The sequence below is a fragment of the Calliphora vicina genome, chromosome 3 (assembly GCF_958450345.1).
Source record: "Calliphora vicina chromosome 3, idCalVici1.1, whole genome shotgun sequence".
NCBI lineage: Eukaryota > Metazoa > Arthropoda > Insecta > Diptera > Calliphoridae > Calliphora > Calliphora vicina.
This window is the reverse complement of record NC_088782.1, coordinates 23,815,963-23,837,424: the sequence shown is the minus strand read 5'-3', so window position 1 is coordinate 23,837,424 and position 21,462 is coordinate 23,815,963. Positions and strand designations below refer to the sequence as shown.

The 21,462-nt window shown below is 30.2% G+C and overlaps 1 protein-coding gene across 1 annotated transcript; it reads right to left on the bottom strand.

Moving 5' to 3' along the window:
* Positions 1-8,789: 8,789 nt before the first annotated feature.
* LOC135955354 (uncharacterized) lies at positions 8,790-9,272 on the bottom strand. Its single transcript, XM_065505707.1, has one exon. It carries the CDS (start codon positions 9,270-9,272, stop codon positions 8,790-8,792), a length of 483 nt encoding a protein of 160 aa, XP_065361779.1.
* Between the last annotated feature and the right edge of the window lie 12,190 nt (positions 9,273-21,462).

Sequence of the window (21,462 nt, the reverse complement as noted above, 5' to 3'; positions counted from 1 at the left end):
TCTGTCATAACCTGGTATAACTAGGTCTTTAAGGAAAATTGCTTAAAAAACTTTCACAAACTTTCATTACCAAAGAGCAGTACCAGATTAATAACATAATAACTTATCATATTAACAAGATATATCCAAAAATGTAACTGAAAAAATTTTAAAGATATTATTTAAATACTCTATGGTAATGCAGATAATAACCACAACTCATTACTGGGTAATACAGTAGGTAATGTGTAGTCATGGCTAACCTCAATCCTAAAAGTTTTTTTATAAACAAATCTTTTATTTTTTTTACATGCAATTTAGCCAACTCGTTACACCAGTGCTCACTGTATTCGAAATTAGTTGTATTTATTTCTGTTATCACATAAAATATTTCGTGTTATGTGAATTATTAAATAATTAAATACGTATTAGATTTGTTTTGTGGGAATTTATAAATTTCAATTCTATACTCTCTCTATCTCTCATTGAGTGAAGAAGATTCTCATTATAACACAAATTTGTAAAAAAAAAATCATATATTGGAAAATCCATAAAAATCATTTGAAAAAGTACTTTTTTAAGGTTTTAAAACACATTTGAAAAATTTTTAAAGCAACATATTGCAAAGTAGTAACTAATGATTACGAGTTTAGCAACATGTTGCTGAGTAATAGGCAAAAACAAATTACAAATTCTTTGAAAGCTAAGTCTGCTTTTACACACAGCAAGTTTACTTGAAGCAAGTCTCTTCGATTCCCTTTTAAACTTGCTCGACTGTTTACACACAGCAAGTCTGTGTTCAATTTTGTATGTCAAAACCTAATAGACGCCATAGTGAAAATGAGAAAACAAAAGAGAATTGAAGAGACTTGCCAGTACAAGCAAGTGTGTACCCCTCTTCTTTCTTCTTGCCTCTCTCTCCTATAAACTCTAGACTTGCGCAAGAAAACTTGCCCTGTGTAAAAGCAGACTAAGTACTTTGTTCAACATATATGAAGAAATGTTTATAAACATTTACTACAGTTTGTTGTTAAGTATTTCATTTAGTATATTTCAAGTTAATGTGACCTTTCAATGGATCTTCTATGAAATTTTTAATAAAACCCGTTCAACTTTTCAGTATCATGATTTCTGAACATATGAAACTTATTTGAGTTAAATTTAATCTCGATATTAATACTAATTATATAAAATATTTGCGCATGTTAGAGTATATATAAAACTTATTTGGAGCGAAATTTGTGTCGAATTATCATTAAAATTGCGACCTGTATTTTCCGCAAAAGTTTACATAGACAACCAGCTAGCCATACTGTGAGACATCCGGACATCCTTAAAATGATTCAGAAAGTGATTCTGAGTCGATCGGTATTATTTAATGTGGGTATTTTACTAGTATTTTTGGGCATTGCATATATCAGCACTAGAGTGTCCAAAAAACCGAAAAATTTAAAAAACCGGTTTCAGGTTTAACCGAAAAAGTGTATTTTTGAAAAAACCGGTTTCGATTATTGTCTTTAAAAAAACCGGTTAAGCGGTTTCGGTTTTTGTCTTCAAAAAACCCGGTTAAGCGGCTTATATTACATTTTTATTTAATGGGAATTTAGCATTTTTGAATTCTTTATGCAATTATTTTATATCTTTTACGAAATGTTGTCAAATGCTACAATTTTCTATTAAATAAATCAATATTTTTAAAAATGGTATCAAAGTTTTTCATAAATATGTTTGAAAATATATTTAATTAAAACCGGTTAACCGTCTTACAAAAACCGGTTTGTTAAAAAACCGAAACCGGTGGAGTTTACAAAGATGAAAAAACCGGTTGACCGGTTTTCGGTTTTGGATACTCTAATCAGCACAAATGCAAAATATCTTCCCCACTATGAGGGTTTAGGTTATAACATGGTTTTGGATGATTTTACAAGTGACCCAAATCTCAACCGATATTGCTTTGCAATATTTGAAATGCCTTAAATAAAACGGCTTAATTTTACATTTTTTTAAATATTTATTTTTCTTATTATTTTTACTTCCATTACTTGATATTGGTTTAGTGATCGTCACCATTGTTAATGATTATTTGAGGTTTTTTTTTATCGCATTTTCAATATTTCCGACAAGTTCTCGGAGTCATGTCGGATATTCTGTTTGAGAGCTTCCCACAGCTTTTTACATCCCTCAAATGGGTCGTTATTATTTTTATTAATTTGATATCTGTACTAACAGATAACATCCAACATAAATTAGAACCGGTAGAGTGCATATTTTTATCTTTATATATAATTATATTGCTGGGCCGATTTCGATGAAATTGTTTGTGTGTTTTTATGTGGGTCCCTGGATGGGTTAGATTCACAATTGCCACCTCCCATACAAGTAAACATTTATTAATAGCTACCGAGTGAAGCCGGGACGGTCAACTAGTAGTCTGTAAAATAATAGTGGCAATACTTTTTGTCGAAAAGTTAAAAAGTTTACCGAAATTTAAAATTTTGCAAGTTTCTTAATTAAATTTTCATAGTTCACAGCATTTCAAAGATGTTGTAATTTATTACAATCTTAGGCAATCTGCCTGATGTCAGGACACCTAGAAGGAAACGCCATCATCACAAATATTCAAAATTTTGCGATATTTTTAAAATTTCACATTTTTATAATAAAATACATGATATGAGAACATCGTTAAATATCGCCGTGATAGATTAAATTTATATTAAGAAAACATATCAAATTTGTATACCCTTCACCATGACAGTTAATTTCCACATTTTTGATGATTTTTGATTGACCCTCGTAGTCAATAAGGACAATACTGCTGCTTTCAACAGGCATCTGTCAAAATTTGAACAAGTGAAATTCACTTTCACTCAAATAATGGCTGGGTAAAAACTATGGGAACTCTCCACCATAAATTTTAATGATAAAAAAGTGGTTTACTGAATTTCGTTGTTGTCATACACACACGGAAGATGCCGAACGTTCTGGACGCACAGTTGAGGTCCCTACACCCGAAGCATCTCACATGGTGTTCACATCAGTGGTTTCAATTTTGAATAATCATTTGGGTATGAGAAAGCTTGCCGCAATATGGCTGCCGCATTTGTTCACATCGGGTCCACAAAAGGGTACACACATGTGCCGTTTGCATGGCAAAAATCCATCAATTAGGCTGCGAAATGATATATCTTCCTCGCTATTCTCCACATTAAGCACCGAGTTAATATTTCTTATTTCCAAAGCTGAAGAAATGTCTCGGCGGAAAGAAATTTTACGGTGAAATCGCCTCACAAAATATACCTATTTTGATGACCTCGCCAAATCTTACTTTTTGGAATGGATAAAATAATTCGAGAAACGTTAAACAAAGTGCATAGAGTTCAAAAGATACTATGTTGAACACTAAAATAAATAAGGCACGGACTTTTTGACCCACCATCGTATTATCGATCGTTATAGATAGCTATATCCGTATGTCTGTCGAATTCAACTTTATGAAGCCCCTAAATAACCTACAAAAATGCTTGATATATCAATATATAGGGGGTAGTCCTAATTCGGCAGCTATTTAAATTCGGGAAAATCGGCCTACAAATGGTTGAGTTTTAGGCAGAAAAGTACGACTACCTCGACTTTGTTGATATATTCTACAAAAGGTATTTCAAATACCTTTCTAACAACATACATATACAGTGACGGACATTAAATTGAATCACTACCAATATTTCATTTAAAACCAGGAGCAATCATAAGGATTGTTATGGACGGACGAAACGATCATTAATTTAATTGGTAGTGATGATAAGACATGGCTTAGACGTCCAAAAAATGGCAAAAACCAAAAATATTATTATATGGGGATGCTTTTCTTGGTATTGCGTTGGTCCAATTTATTGGATTAAAGAAAATATGGATAAGCACTTGTATGTAAATATTTTGGAGAATGTTATAAAGCCACATGCAGAATGGAATATGCCCTTAAAATGGCTCTTCCAGCAAGATAATGACCCAAAGCACACGTCAGGTCTTGCCAAAAAATGGTTTTTATATAACAAAATTCATGTTATGGAATGGCCGTCTCAATAACCAGACTTAAAACCTATGGAAAATAGTAAAAGACAAACTCGGACTTGAAAAATTGAAAAACAAGGAAGAACTTTGGCAGAAAATTCAGGAAATATGGTATGCAATTTCCCGATCTACATGCGAAAGTGTGTTAAATTCAATCCCCAAAAGATTTGATGCTGTTATTAGAAATAATGGATATGCAACAAAATATTAAGAAAACAACGAATTCTTATGATGATTTTTTATTTTTAATCATTTTAAGAGTGATTGATTCTATTTGAATGTCGCATATTTTATTTAGTCTTTTAGATTTGACATCGTTTTTAACATAAGAATGTGTTATTTTTTTATTTTGTTTTTTTCTATTTATTGCTTACGTTATGAGCATTAATATATAATGAACAAATTTTAAATTTTGAAATCAAATTTTGTAGTTTTACCGCTTTAATCGAATTCATATGTAGTGATTCTATTGTATTGTCCGTCACTGTATAACACCTTCAAAATTCATATCGACAATGGGTCAGTATCGGGAAAAATATATTTCTTCTCCAAACTGGCTAGAACTGTTTGCTGACATTTTTATTAAAATTAACTCAAACAGTATGTTGATAAGTTTTATTACTTCTTTAATGTCTCCTGTGAAGTTGTGTGAATGATTTATTCGTTCATTATTCAATTTAACATGCGCTTCAAAGGTGTTTAAAAATAAATGTAAAAATCTTTCATTCACATTAATTTTCAACCCCGGCACCTTTCTATATAATTTTAAAATCTATAGAAAAAAATTTAAACTTACAATTTTTATCTGACCAGTATTTTCAAAATCCCATACTAAAAAATCCTTGTATTTTACCCAATTTTTCAGCATAAAATCACACACATTTTTCTTAATATTTTTTTCTTCAAAATATGCGTAATATTAAGTAATGTATAACGTTTATTTACAATTTCCAATAAATTGTACAGCACCATATAAACAAGGCTAACTGCAAATGTGTAAATCCCCTTGAAAACCAGTAACAGCAGATGTGTCTTCCGTTGAAACCAAAACCAAACCATGAACCCCGACCATGTTCAACAATAAATAAATATTTGTATCACAACATGTTGATAATGATGATGATGACGATGATGCTGCAAAAATTAAACAAGTTTATTTTATTCGTAAACATTAAAAGCGTGACTCACTCATATCTTAAAAAATATAATGTTTGGTAGTCTAAACAGTTGACCACAGGAATCCCCTTTTAAAACTGTAGCATTTATTTATATCTGTTTCTAAAAAAAATAAAAATCTTTATTGAATGTAAATGTATTAAAGAACAAGTAAGAGTATTATATTCTGGTGTGACGAATCTTGTATACCCACCATCAATATGTGACAATAAAAAATTTGTTCTGATATTGGGGTTATATGGGGAGAAGGAACTGATCCTCGCAAAACGTAAAAAATACGGCCATTTTTACATGTACCAACTTTGGATTCGTGTAACTTTTTATAGGGACGACATGACTGTTAGGAAGTTGTTTTTATAGTATTCGAAACTTTATCGCGAATATAGGTGATATTTAAAAAAAAAACAATTTCGAACCACCGTAGGCCCGACATATCTAAAAAACTAAAAAAAGATCGAACAAAATTAAAAAAAGTAAATAAATAAACCTAAATAACTCTTGACCTAAAAGTGATAATCTAATATGTATATTAGGGTGGCCCTTAATAAACGAAAGTTGGATTTTGGCCATTCTCACCCTCCAGTTTGGTGAACATTAGCAAAAAAATCATCCTGAAAAAATTTTAGGTAAATCGGTTGGGGTTAAGACGTGCCGCAAGCCCTCTGAAGTTTTGAGATGCATTTACAAGGGGAAAAAATGCATTTTTTTCAGTTTTTGTAAAAATTTTGCCATTAAAAAATTACTTTTGTAATTTAATTTAAAAGAATCGAAATGTGTACGTAATTGTCGTTCTAATGAGACATAAAAAACAGAAATCGGTCAAAAAATGTTAAAGTTATTAAAAATTCGCCAGGCCATTAACGTGTCTCAGGCCACTAGAACATGAAATGTAGGAACAAAATTAACATATTTTGAGAAATATTAAAATAAAAGCTCATTTTTACTTAAAATATGTCCATATTTACTTGTATATGAGTTTTTGTCTTCGTAGGATACCGTTAACCTATTCTTAGGTATGAACAAAAAAATTTAATTTTTTTAACGGCAGTTTCAAAACTCCATTTTCAAATTTTTAAAAATTTTGTTAAACAAATTTCAGAATTTTTTGATCATCTCATTGGGATTTATTAAGAGTATAATAGGGAATAAAAATGTGAAAAAATTATGAAAATATTTCTTATAGTTTTTCCGTACCTGCGATTTAAATTTTGAAATTTTCGAGAAAAACCAATTATTTGGCAATTTTTAGGCCAATGAGCTCTATTTCCTTACTCTTATGAATTTTAAGTAAAACCTATTCAGAATATTATAGTCCAGATAATTCAAAATATACTCTGAAACTTCTACTAAAATCGGAAGACGTTAACCCTTAAATCGTGAAGGTCAAAGGTAAAATTTTTCAATATTTGGAATTTCTCTTGGAAAGATTTCGAAATGATCGAAATGTTGTATATTTTTGGGCCGATTTTGATGAAATTTAACAAAAATATAACATAAACTCTAGGGTTTATAATAACAGCACAAGAATGGAAATTAACGCTTAATGGCACTTGGGGTTAAAATGACACCAAACTTTTAAAATCATAATTTTTTATGGTTTTAGAAGTTTGGGGTCATTTTAACACCAAGTGCTATATAGGGTTAATTTTAATTTTTCTGCTGCTTTTGTAAATACTAGGCTTTGTATTATATTTTTGTTAAATTTCATCAAAATCGGTCCAAAAATATACAACATTTCGAACATTTCAAAATCTTTCCAAGAGAAATTCCAAATATTGAAAAATTTGACCTTTGACCTTCACGATTTAAGGGTTAACGTTTTTTGATTTTAGTAAAAGTTTCAGAGTATATTTAGAATTACCTGGACTATAATATTCTAATTAAGTTTGGCTTAAAATTCATAAGAGTAAGAAAATAGAGCTCATTGGCCTAAAAATTGCCAAATAATTGGTTTTTCTCGAAAATTTCAAAATTTAAATCGCAGGTACGGAAAAACTATAAGAGATATTTTCATAATTTTTTCACGATTTAATTCCCTATTATACTCTTAATAAATCCCAATGAGATGATCAAAAAATTCTGAAATTTGTTTAACAAAATTTTTAAAAATTTGAAAATGGAGTTTTGAAACTGCCGTTAAAAAAATTAAATTTTTTTGTTCATACCTAAGAATAGGTTAACGGTATCCTACGAAGACAAAAACTCCTATACAAGTAAATATGGACATATTTTAAGTAAAAATGAGCTTTTATTTTAATATTTCTCCAAATATGTTAATTTTGTTCCAACATTTCTTGTTCTAGTGGCCTGAGACACGTTAATGGCCTGGCGAATTTTTAATAACTTTAAAATTTTTTAACCGATTTCTGTTTTTTATGTCTCATTAGAACGAAAATTACGTACACATTTCGATTCTTTTAAATTAAATTACAAAAGTAATTTTTTAATGGCAAAATTTTTACAAAAACTGAAAAAAATGAATTTTTTCCCCTTGTAAATGCATCTCAAAACTTCAGAGGGCTTGCGGCACGTCTTAACCCCAACCGATTTACCTAACATTTTTTCAGGATGATTTTTTTACTAATGTTCACCAAACTGGGGGGTGAGAATGGCCAAAATCCAACTTTCGTTTATTAAGGGCCACCCTAATGTATATACATTTTTGTAGATCTTCTCTAGGACTATTTATATTTTAAATATCAGCTCATTCGGATTATAAATAGATTTTTGGCGATTTTTTTAAAAATGTGAGACCCAAGGTGGCGTGCAATTTTGCTAATAAAGCGTAAAGTGCTTTATCTACATCTTTGGTATCTTTGGTGATCCCCACTGAAATTTTCCGGCAAAAATTTTCGTCGAATATTTTAATCCTTAAATGTCCTTTTTGAAAGGACTTTTTTTCATTTTCTCGCAAAAATGGTCAAATTGACCCCTAAGGAGAAGAGCTAGAGGGTTAAGATCTTCCACAAAAATGATCCCCATAAAATTCCACAATATAACTCTGACAATAAGAATTCTCTTAGACATTAACTTACAACATTTTTTTTCAGTTAGTATTCTGCTCCCTTCTATCAAAAAATTAAAACTTTGACCCACTGTAAAAAATGCAGACCAGCTGGACTATAAGTTTATTCTACAAAAATTATCTAGTCAACATGCCCTTTCAGAATTATAGGGTCGCTATTCTTTTCCAATCAAAAAGTCTCAATTTGTTGGACAGTGTTATTATAAGACAATTATGAATGTTCAAGTAATTTTCAGAGCGGTGCCTTATATGGAGGGGACTAGGGACAAATGTTGCCCAATTTTCGAAATTCTTTACAGTATAATTTCAAAGTATTTGGAACTAATTTGCGCATAGATTGCCGCATAATCAACATAGTTATGACTGCAGAATCAGTATTCCGGGGAGACATTTGCATGGGGGCTAGATGAAGTCATAAGACTTTTAAAGAATTTTTTTGTTTTTATTTTTTTTTAATTTTATATTTTATTTACACTTTTACAGACTAGTTTTTATAAAGAACACAGACACCTAAGAAATTCTCCAGAATTTCACACTCTCAATATTCCTTCTTCGAAATATCCCTTCTCTTGCGTCTCCTCCTCCTTTTCGTATTATCCAAATGAGAAAATATCATCACTTCCGTATCCATTACAGCAGTCGGATAAGATGGAGCTAATCTTAATTGTAAACTCTGCATAATATCTTCTGATTCACTGGGCATTTCAACACTTTCCACATTACTACTTGTAGTAGTTGTCTGACCATTTTGTTGTCTAGGATCAATGCAGGGACAATACGGTATGGGTCTTTCACCACCGGCCAAACATACCAACGGATCAGCCGGGCAGGGTGGTAGTGTTGTGGGCGGTGTTGGCTGGAATGTTGGTATTGGTGACGTTGAGCTCATGCCATTATTTGGCGGCATTGTGGTGAAGGGAAAATAGCCGGGCGGATAAAATGGACACAATCCTTTAAGACTGGCCAGATACGATAGAAATGGCCAAAAATAGATTTTTAAACACAAATCATCGAATAGCATTTTCTTTATCAATATTTAGTTCACTTTTAGTTTTTTCTTATGATTTAATTTGCCAAATTAATCTAAATTCTTGAGCGCTTGAACATATTTAGTTTTGTGTTGCGTTTTAAATTGCGTTACAAATGAAACTGAATTTTTGTTTGAACACAATTTAGCAATTTGGTTGTTGAAGTGTTATAATCAAATTATTAACACTTTGTCTTCACAGATATTTAAATGATGCAAAACAGCGTGAAATTCTAAGTTGCGGTATCCGAATATTTGTTTCAGTTTATATACATATATTCAATTTTATGGTTTGTTGCAGTTTAAAGGGTGTTTCAAAATCATAATTATTTAAAATACTTAAAGAATATTTTTTAAATCAAGTTAGAGTACCTTACTCACTTCACTTCACCTATTAGTTTATTCTAGAAAGTATTAAGTATATGACAGCTCTGCATTATCTGGGTCTGTATGTAAGTCATTTCCAGATCAAATGTGTCGCTTTACAATAACACAACAAATAACACAACAAATAACTTTGTAAGTTAATTGAGAGTTTCAGAAAGTTGAACAGTTGAAAGTTGAAATAGACCAATAATCTAATCTAAATTCTAAACCAATTCTAAAACTGTGTAGGGTATTAACTATTCGAAATCCCTATTTTAACATTCATTGCATTTTCAACATTCTTTTGTCTCTAAAATTCTAAACTTATTTCACGCTCCATGATTTTGGTCGTAAGCAAAAGTGTGCTCCATAATTCTATTATAATTTTATAAAAGCAATTAGTTTCAATTAAAATAACTCGGCCACTAACTTTTATTTGTCTATATACAAATATATTGTTAATATTTGTTAGACAACATAGTGAGTTTAGTGATTTTGAAAATTAGAATCAGAAAAAAAGATTGCAGTTGTTTTAGTTACAAAGAGTTAAAAAAAAATTATTTGTTTAAATGTTCTTGAACTCACTGCTGTTTTACAATATGAATTGTAAAGCAGTTTATCATGATCGCACAGTGGTTTAGAAACATTTTTATTTTGGAAATAATTCTGTAGTTTGTGAGATTCATCTTAATGAAACAATACATACATAATACAATAATACGAAAATATGAGTTTATAAGATTGGTGATCACTCTTATTTTGGACCAAAATTTTATTTTTGATATCAGAATCTCAAATAAATATCTTATATCGGCTATATATTTCTAAATAAGAGTTTAATAGAAAAAATTAGATCGATCGTTGATCACTCATATTTCTAAACAAAAATCGATTTTAATATGAAAATTTTAAAAAATCTTCTATAAATTTGTAAATAAGCGTTTAATGGAGAAAATTAGCTCGATCGGTGATCTTATAAGTGATTTTAACTAAAAATCTATTTTTATATGAAAATCCTAAAATATCTCAGATTGCCTATATCTTTGTAAATAAGCGCTTAATAGAGAAAAGGAGCTCGATCGTTGATCACACATATTTCTGACCAAAAATCGATTTTTAGATGAAAATCTCAAAAAAATCTTATATGGCCTATAACTTCGAAAATAAACGTTTAATACAAGAAATTAGCTCGCTCGATGATCACTCATATTTCTGACCCAAAATCCATTTTTATATGAAAATCATAAAAATTATTAGATAGTCTATATCATCGTAAATAAGCATTTAATATAGAAAACGAGTTCGATCAGTGATCACTCATATTTCTGACCAAAAATCGAGTTTTGCTCAGAAATATGAGTGATGACTGATCGAAATCGTTCGAAAAAAGGAACTTGATCGGTGATCACTCATATTTCTGACCAAACATCGATTTTTATATGAAAATCTCAAAAAATTTAAAATCGTCTATATATTTGTAAATAAGCGTTTAATAGAGAAAATTAGATCGATCGGTGATCACTAATATTTCTAGCCAAAAATAAAATTTTATATGCAAATCTCAAAAAATCTTAGAGAAAATTAGCTCGATAGGTGATCACTAACTAAAAATAAATTTTTGTATAAAAATCCTAATATATCTTAGATCGCCTATAGAGAAAAGGAACTAGATCGGTGATCACTCATATTTCCGACCAAACAGCTATTTTTATATGAAAATCTCAAAACAATTTTTCATAACTCTTACTAAAAATCGAGCAAAGCAAATGCTACTGTGTCCAATGGACATTGCATCTAACCGTTGCTACACCATTGATTTATATTGTTTAAAAGAGGATTTTGGTCTAATTGGATTATTAGACAAGTACGCGTCAAAAATTGGTAATGCAGCCTTTGATTTCATAAGGATTTTTTTTCGTCCTCTGAAAATGAATGAAAAACGATTGGACACTAAACTAACTATAAAACAAGTAAGAAAGTATGGTCGGTCAATACCCTACACTAAGTAAATGAGCAAAAAAAATTTCGCACAGTGGTATGAGAATAAAAAAAGATGGAAACAAATCTGTAACTTCTAAACCCTTACGCCAATTTGAATGAAGAGGAGTTGTTAAGTTTTCCCTAATTTATTTGACATGTAAAAAACATAAGGTAGACATGTTATATATCAATGGATAGAGGATTTTTGTATTCATGAAATACTTTTTTGAAAAATATGACAAAAAAATGCTTTTTATTGAATTTTGCATAGATACAAATTTTTCAAATTGAAATAAAATTTTTATTTGTGAATATTTTTAAATGAAATTTCACAGTTATGTTGATTTTTCTATTTCAAATGGAAAAATGGAAACAAATTTTGAAATTTGTTATCAAGTATCCCGCAATTCCCAAAAAAATCCTGAAAAATTCCAAAAATGGGATTTTTTCGTTTTTTGGATATAATATCCATACCAGGGGTGGGGTTATCGGAACCCTTTACAAAATAATTAATAATTTATTGGGCCATCTAAAATAGGTTACTATATTTTGATATCGAGTATGCGATTTGAGAATTTTTGCCCTAAAGTTGAATTTTACATAAAAAATAGGCATTTTTTGAATGGACCTGATCCCGTCGGTATCAAAAATTATAAATGTTTTTTACATTTAAAATATTTGGCGTCAAGTTAGCTTTTCAAAAAGTACAAATTCATTATACATCCTCTTAGAAATTTCTTAGATAACTTAAAAAGAATAAAAGTACTTTTTTCCCAAAAAAAATTGCGAAAAATCGCCTTTTTTAATTTTTTTAAATTCAAATACATGTAACTTTGGACTCAGTCATGATTTTTAAACACTTCTATTGTTAATCCTATAAAAGAAAAATAGATATTTTGAACCGCGGTCACCAAAAAACTCGTGTAGGGTGGGTAAAAATTTCGAAAATTAAATTTTCAAATGCGAATATCTCCTAAGCTATTAGAGATAATTGATAGCTACGAGGATTTTATATAGTGCTCGACGAGGAGATTATACATGTGTAATTTTTTTTTAAATCGGAACACAAACGAAGAAATAGGATCATTTTAAAAATTTAACATACCTACTTTGCGAACCCCTGGTCCCGCTCCTGGTGGGCTCATGAGGTCCAAATTCAAAACTTAAAAAAAAGTTACAGACTCAGGTGGGTGTTAGACTAATATTTTTGGGCTTTACAAACATCTGCACCAACTATGGTGGTGTAGGGTATAATGATTTAGTTATTATTGTTAACTAAAGACAGAAAAAGGGGACAGTTTTTGCAGAAAAGAATACGCAATTAGATTGCTAAATGTAAGAATTATGACCGACCCATTGTTCAATAAAGAATCTATAAATTTTTACATATTTTTGGCTAATATTTCCAGCTTTATGATAATACAGTTTAATTTTTCATTCTTAACATACTGCTAGCTGTATTACTGTTTTATTGATAATGCAGTCCAATTCACTTCCTTTTCCACTTGCACTGTTTTATTCTTAATATAAAAATCCTTTATGCATAGAAGCAAAGTGTTATATATTTTGCGGATAATTTTTACATTATTGCTTCAATTAATCCTAGACAACAACCATTAATTTCCCTCAAACAAATTGAATTTAACATAACGTTATATGTTAACCGTTAATTTTAAGAGACCGCTCTCTCTCTCTCTGTCTTTCTTTCTTTATGTCTAGCCAACCATGACCAGGAGTAAATTTATTAGTATACAAAAGCCTGTTGCACGACAAGAAAAACAGGGATGCTGGATGAAAAGAAAAACAACACAATACAATCAGTAGAAGATATCTCTTGCGAAAAGACCAAATAAAAATTAGAAACGCGTATAAACTCTTCGGGTAAGGACACGTTTAACGGTAAAAATATTGTGCATGTTGAGGAAGATTTTTGTTTATGTCTTCCTAAATCCAATTGTGTGTATTTTGATTTTATATAGATGTGTGTGATTATGTGGGCTCCTGGAACCCACAGACATAGTTTCGGGATAACAAAAACCTGTGGTGGTTCAATTATGGTGTTTATATGTTTGTTTGTGTGTGTGTGATTTTGTTTTATGTCGCAACTTAATATCAAAAAATATCAAGTAAAAATTTAGCTACATATGATTGTTGGTGAAAGACGGACTAGTTATCTGGCTGTCTATCTGTTTGTTTGCTAAAGTACATAAAATCTTTAAAGGAAAATAAATAAAATAAAAAGTTAAAATTTTTTAACAAAACAACCGAAACACCAACAAAAACAAATACATATAAAAATAAATAAGTATAAATAAAAAAATATTAAATAGAAATGAAATACAAAACAAAAAAATCCTTCATACCTCTAATGAAGGTGTTTACTCACTTACATACATATACAATTCTGTCTATGTATGTGTCTGTGTATATGTGTGTCAGTGAATCCTGTAGATACATAGAATTTAAAATACTTACCTTTAATGTTGCAAAATAAACAAAACAAAAAAAAAGAAGCAAAACACACAGCTTTTTAATATTGTACAACAAAAGAGATCCTTTTAATTTCAATACTTGTTTGAATATAAGTAAAATAATGTGTGAGTGTATGTGTTTTCCCCAAGTACATGTGTTACTACTGTGTACGTGTTAATGTCTGATAACAAAAGAAAAAAATAAGCAAAATCAAAGGAAATACTTATATATAACTGTACATATAATGATAAAATAGGATAAAATAAAGTATTTTATACAAAAAATAATAAAGAAAAAACCAATCAATTTTCAATATAAAAAAAATACATATAAAAATAAATTGAAAATATTTCCTTTGGATATTAAATAAATTTAAAAAAAAATCACACTCATTACCAGCTTTTGTATGTACAAAATGAACTTGTTTTTCCCTTTTTTGGCAAACGTTATTTAAAAAACGTTTAAACTTATCTCCACATATGTTGTATCTTCAGCTTAATATTTCTTTATTATACCCTTCAGCTTCGTGAGAAGGGTATATATAAGTTTGTCATTCCGTTTGTAATTTCTACATTTTTCATTTCCGACCCTATAAAGTATATATATTCTGGATCCTTATAGATAGCGGAGTCGATTAAGCCATGTCCGTCTGTCTGTCTGTCTGTCTGTCTGTCTGTCTGTCCGTCTGTCTGTCTGTCTGTCTGTTGAAATCAATTTTCTGAAGGCCCCAGATATCTCCGGGATCCAAATCTTCAACAATTCTGTCAGACATACTTTCGAGAATTTTGCTATTTAAAATCAGCAAAATCCGTCCATAAATAACGGAGATATGAGCAAAAATCCGAGACAACCTCTGAAAATTTCATCAAAAAACACAATGTATTGCATGCTTTGACAAAAAAACAACAAAACGTATGCTTGGGTGTGCAAGCTTTGTGTATTTGTTTTTTTTTTGTTTTTTGTTTCTTTTGGCGTTGTTGTTGTTTTTTATACAACTAAACGTTTGTTTGGTTGTGTGTTGGTTTTTTTGACAAAAAAGTAACAAAACGTATGTTTTTGGATTTGCATGCTTTGCGTATTTTGTTTTTTTTGTGTTTTGTTTCTTTTGGCGTTGTTGTTGTTTTTTATACAACTAAACGTTTGTTTGGTTGTGTGTTGGTTTTTTTGACAAAAAATCAACAAATCGTATGTTTGAATGTGCATGCTTTGCGTATTTTGTTTCTTTTGGCGTTGTTGTTGTTTTTTATACAATTAAACGTATGTTTGGATGTGTGTTGGTTTCATTGCCTTGCGTATTTTGTTTTTTCTTTTGGTGTTTTGTTTCGTTTGGCGTTGTTGTTGTTTTTTGTGTTCTTGATAAATTTAGGATGCTGTACGCTAAAAGTGGGCAATGTACATACATATATACAATTATAAAAAATAATAATGCATCCACAACAAAGGTGAAGGGTATATAAGATTCGGCATAGCCGAATATAGCACTCTTACTTGTTTTTTTCTAAATATCTGCTCATTAATCATCTTTAGATTAGTTATGGCTTTTGTCTGTTTTTTGTTTTCGAATCATAAAATATTGTATTGAATTTAGGGGTTCCATTGTTTGATTTGAATTTAATATGGATAAATTTATATTTCGGCAGGACATTTGTATGGGAACTAAGTGAAATAATGGACTGATTTCAGCCAGTTTCAATAGACTTTGTCGTTGGGCCGAAATTTGATCGAAATATTTTAAAAATAGCTACCTGTACTTTGCTCACAAGGTTTTCATGGACAGCCATACGGACGAACATCGCTTAATCGACTCCAAAAGCGATTTTGAGTCGATCGATGTACTGTAAGGTGGGTGTTAGACTAATATATTTGGGCGTTATAAACATCAGCACAAACGAATAATACCCTCCCCACTATGGTGGTGTAGGGTACTAAAATGGGTCATTACGATTTGAGTGTTTTTCATACAGAAAATAAGTCAATATGATTAAAGAATTATTCCTCGGAAATTGCCAAAAATCGCCCTAAAAAAATAATTTCTTAATCAAACCAAATTCTATCCTATTTTTTATAGAAAATTTGCAAAACTTGTTGATAGTTTAGCCAAAAACCTTCTGTTTATTTCTCTTTTAAAATTTCAAACAAAATTTTAGCTATTAAACATTTGTAATAACCAAGTGAAACCGGATTTTTTGGTCAATGCTCGCTTCAAATGAATCATTTATGTTCGGTACAGGTTCCCTGTGAGCAGCTCATAATAGATAGGACACTTGCGCTTTCAACAAATACAGAGAATTACCTTAGCGCCATAGATACTTGGCTTTGGTGTCGATTCGGCTGGTTGGCCGGGCTTCAAATACGATATCTTACGTTTCGGATTATTGTAATGGATCCATTTTTCATCGCCAGCAATGATTCGCTGCATGAATGATTTTCTTTTATAACTTTCAAGCATTATTTCGGACATGCAAAATCGTCTTTCAAGGTATCTTGGCTTCAATTCGTATGGTACCCATATTCCCTGCTTTCGGTTGAATCCTGCTGATCGCAAATGTTTTGAAATTGCTGATTGAGTAGCTCCCAATGAGTTTTTCAACAATCTTCATGGAGTAATGCTTTAAATTCTTGGACTTCAAATTTCAATCTGTAAAAATCAACATTCTGAAACACTTCTGAAACACGAAATAACGCGGCGGCAACGCTTTGCAATAGAAAAAATCCGATTTTAACAGTGCGTTTAGTAGTGAAGTTAATTGCACAATAAATGTAAACACATAAAGAAGTGGCCACTTAAAATCCGTACGCACTATAGTAATCATAACAACGCCCCCTGTTATCAAAATGAAAAAAGATTTACATACGTTTTTAATAACAAATCTATAATTATTCTACAATGAATTGCAAGGATGTTTAGTTTTAAAAAGTGTAGACACAATAGAAAATGAAAATATCTAGTAAATCCGACTTTGTCGGGTTAAAAGATAGCCAAAATCTGATTTTCAGCAGATATCAAATTTTTACGTCTCGGCAGCTCGTAAAACTGAACTAAAATATTAATTTGGCAGGCAATCCGCAGATGCGGTTTGAAGAGTCAAGCTTTTCAGATATGTTTTTAAAGAATTTTCAGAATTTTATATACAAATATAGTTTGAAAAAGCGATTGCTGTCATTTATAAGACACCACACATCTGATACAAAGTTTCAGCCAAGTTGTCATTACTTAATGATAAGTTGTCACTACTCAAATACTACTATGAAGTGGTATAATAAGAATAATATTGATGTTATACCAAATCCATCAATTAAAAAAATTGCCCAAATCTTCGTCTAATCGAGATATATTGGGCAATTTTTAATCGTAAATTGAAAAAGTGTGCATGTACAGTAAATAACTAGATTTTGATAAGAACAAAGTGGAATAAATATGCTGGAATAACGGAAGAAGTGGGAAGTAAAGTTGTGCAGCTATTAATGGGAGGCATAAGAAGAAAATTTATTCGCAATAAAGACACATAAACCTACAGTTATCTTTTTTTTAAAGCTTAATAAATTACCTTTAATTTCATGTAGAAAATGTTAACATACGTTGTTTCATTTAAAAGTTATGCTCGCTTTAATCCGTATGGATTTTAAGTGGCCACTTCTTTACATAAACAAGTTAGAGAGCTATATTCGGCCGAATCTTATATACCCTTCACCAAATTATACTTCAAAATACAAATTTTAAATATTTTTAGGTAAACAAATTTTTTTTTTCCAAAGTTGTTTTTTTCATTTTTTGGAAAATAGGTAAAATAGGTAAAAAATCGAGGTTGTCCTGGTTTTTTCCTCATATCTCAGCCATTTGTGGACTGACCGAAGATTTGGAACCCGAAGATATCTGAGGTCTTCAGAAAATTGATTTCAACAGACAGACGGACATGGCTTAATCGTCTCCGCTATCTATAAGGATCCAGAATATATATACTTTATAAGGTCGAAAAATTATATTGTGGAAATTACAAACGGAATGACGAAGGTATTGGGTGTTAAAAGTAGAAACAAACAAGCAAGAATCTTATTTTTTAAACATTAATATTTAATTTTGTTTTTCAATAAAATTTTATTTTTTAAAGCACAAAACAAAAATCAGAAACACCAATATTGTAATGTACTTTATTGTTAAAATAATCCGGATTGTTACATTTATTTTTTTTTTGATAACCTTCTTGTTTAGGTATGAAATTTCAAAGTTAAAGCTAAGCGGAAAAAAAGGCCTGTAAACGACCTTCTACATCAAACTTTCAACCCTAGCAATTTTTTTGCAAGTGACAGCAATTTTCGACCATGATCATCGAAGATTAAGTCTAGTGTTGTAAAATTTCGATACTTTTGACTACTCAGTACTATATATACTAAAGACATTTGTTTGGGTACTGTTTGGGACTGAAAAAGTAATTCTGTCGATCGGTATATCTTAAGGTGGGAGATGGACTTCCATTATGGCGGAGTAGGGTATACAAATACTTACTTCAAAAACAAAGTTTCACTTTGTCACCGACAAATATTCATATTTTTTACCTTATTGAACTCAAAAATACAACTCTGAAAGTATCGAGTATTTATATATTTTGGTATTGAGGAAATGAAAATCCTAAAAGCAATCCTTCCATTAAAATTTAAAAGTTTTGGTTTGTTATAGATTGGATTGATTCGGTTCAGAAAAACAAAGATTTAAATTGGACTATAATGATTTTCAAGATCTTAAAAAAATCGTAAAATTCACTGGTGTTTACTTACTTTTGAGGCTGTATGTATATTTGGTGCTGTAGAGTACAAATAGTTAGCTCTTTATGTATAAATTCCCATCAGGCAAACTTCAAGCAATTAGTAAAACATTTATCATTATGAATATGGTTAAAGATGTTCATAGTGATTTTTTATTTCATTTTAAATCTTATATATAAATAGGCCACACGTTTTTTTGTGGTACACTTTTAAGTATGTTATTGTCCACCAATATTGATGAAACTTATATGTTTTAAGAGGTTATTTTCTCTAGATGTGCACAATATAAATTTTTTTTTAAAAAATTCTTTCCATAAAAGTGGTAAAAAGCATTTTAAATTTGCTTGAAAAAAAACAACAACATGTTTATGCACATCTAAATATATACACATGCATTTGAACACACACGTGAAAAATATTTTTGCATATATGTACGCAAAAGTAACTGTATAACATCGTTATTAGTGGTCGAATTTTGACCACCAGGCGGCCCTAGTACATTTTAATAGCGTGAAAACTTTATAAATTATTGCTGCAATTAAGTAAAGTGTCTGTGTGCGAAATTCATAAATGCTAATCAATAAAATTCTTACAATGTATTCCAAAAACTTGACTTTATTTGCAGAAGTAAATGACACAAACTTATATGGACAAACAATTGATCTAATCCCAGCAGTTCTAATCCCAGCAGTTCTAGAGCGTGTGATTTTATTTATTATTCAGTGGGACAACTAGTTACATTACTAGCTATGTGACTAGTTATTTTAACACGTGCATGTCCTAAGCAGGGTGTTAATTGATTCTTTTGGATTACTATGGAATTCTCCGATAGCTGGTTCTAAAGTAATCAACACATTGGATTCACATATTGGTTAAATAGAGTCAGTTACATTACTAGCTACATAACTGGTTACAAGTTATTTTAACATGTATGGGTGCTAATTGACCTCAAATAGTCAATTAAAAAGACAACTCATAGAGAGTCCAATAACCGATTGCTTGTCAACAAACCTTTCTCTGGTTACATGGGATATCAATATACTTAAACTAAAAGAAAATAAACTGTACGAGAATTATTTGAACACAATCTGTATAAAACTAATTTGTAAGAATTACTCACAAAAAATTAACGTTTAAAGTGACTACACTCTAGATTACTTAGAGACACTTAGTGACAATTGAATTTAAGCTAGATACCTGGAATGTATAAAGTAACCAATTGACTTCTTCCTGCACTACAAAGAGCACATATCAGTCATATGACCCAAAATATATTAATTAGAGTCTGCCAAGTTATCAGGCATTAGTGACAATTACTTTCTATAAGGGATACATTGACTACTTGTTTAACTGCTGGGATGTATGTAATATTTATTTAACATTAATCTTTGTGCGATTATTTATACTTACACATATTGTAATCCTTGTAAGTATTTGAAAGTATTATTGTATTTGTGTTTGTATGTATTGACATTAAATCCTTCTGCAATGTCATTTGAAATATTCTGTTTTTTTATTGTTTTAGTTTTACAGTTTGCTGCTCTTTATATGAATTGCCATTTGATTTGAAGTGTTTACACCCTGTTGCTTGTTTTGATACCCTGCTGCATGTTGATAATGATATAAGTTTGCAATTTCGTTTGTTATTTCCAAAATATTTCTGTGGTCGTATGGAAAAACTAGTTAACTCCACTTTTATGGAAAATTGAGATAACACCAAAAATAGAAAGTGCGTTTCATTTACTATCACTCTGTTAGATCGAAATTATGATATAGTTTCTCATTTAAAAGATATTTTCAAGTAAAAACTTACATGCTTTTTTTGAGAAAAACTAGGTAACTCCATATTTTCTTAAAAAAACAGACAAATTTGAAGTTTAAAACGAAGTTGTTTCGAAAACTAAGAAAGAAAGAGAGAAATAGGTCCAAATTTTGAACCTAAAAAAAGGAAAAAAACTCGGAAAAAAGGAAAAAATATTTTTTGAAAAAACTAGACAAAAACGGGTAAATTAACATACTGAGTCAAATGTTAATGTCATAGGGTAACATAGAGACGAGACGTAATTGTCACAAACCTAAGTCTGTTGTCAAAACCTATTTCTCGCAACAACAAAATACATGCTAGTCAATGTATTTTGTTGTTGTATCAAACATATTTTTTGTTGTATTTTTGTTTGACAAATCGTAGTGTCTCGTCTCTATGTATAATTCTCTATGGTTAATGTTTTATAATGTTAATGTTTTTACAAATGATTTCTAAAGTTGCCTTTATTCCGTAAAATATCAAAATAAATTGAAAAATTTAATTTTTTGGGAAAAACTTCATTTTTCGAAAAAAACAAGGTAATTGACATCGAAAATGAGTTAAATGGAACCAGCAATATTTAACATTATTATACCCTTCACCTTCGTAAGAAGTATATGTATAAGTTTGTCATCCCGTTTGTAATTTTCACAATATAATTTTCCGACCCTATAAAGTATATATATTGTGGATCCTTATAACGGAGTCGATTAAGCCGTCCGTCTGTCTGTCTGTTGAAATAAATTTTCTGAAGATCGCAGATATCTTCGGGATCCAAATCTTCAATAATTCTGTCAGACA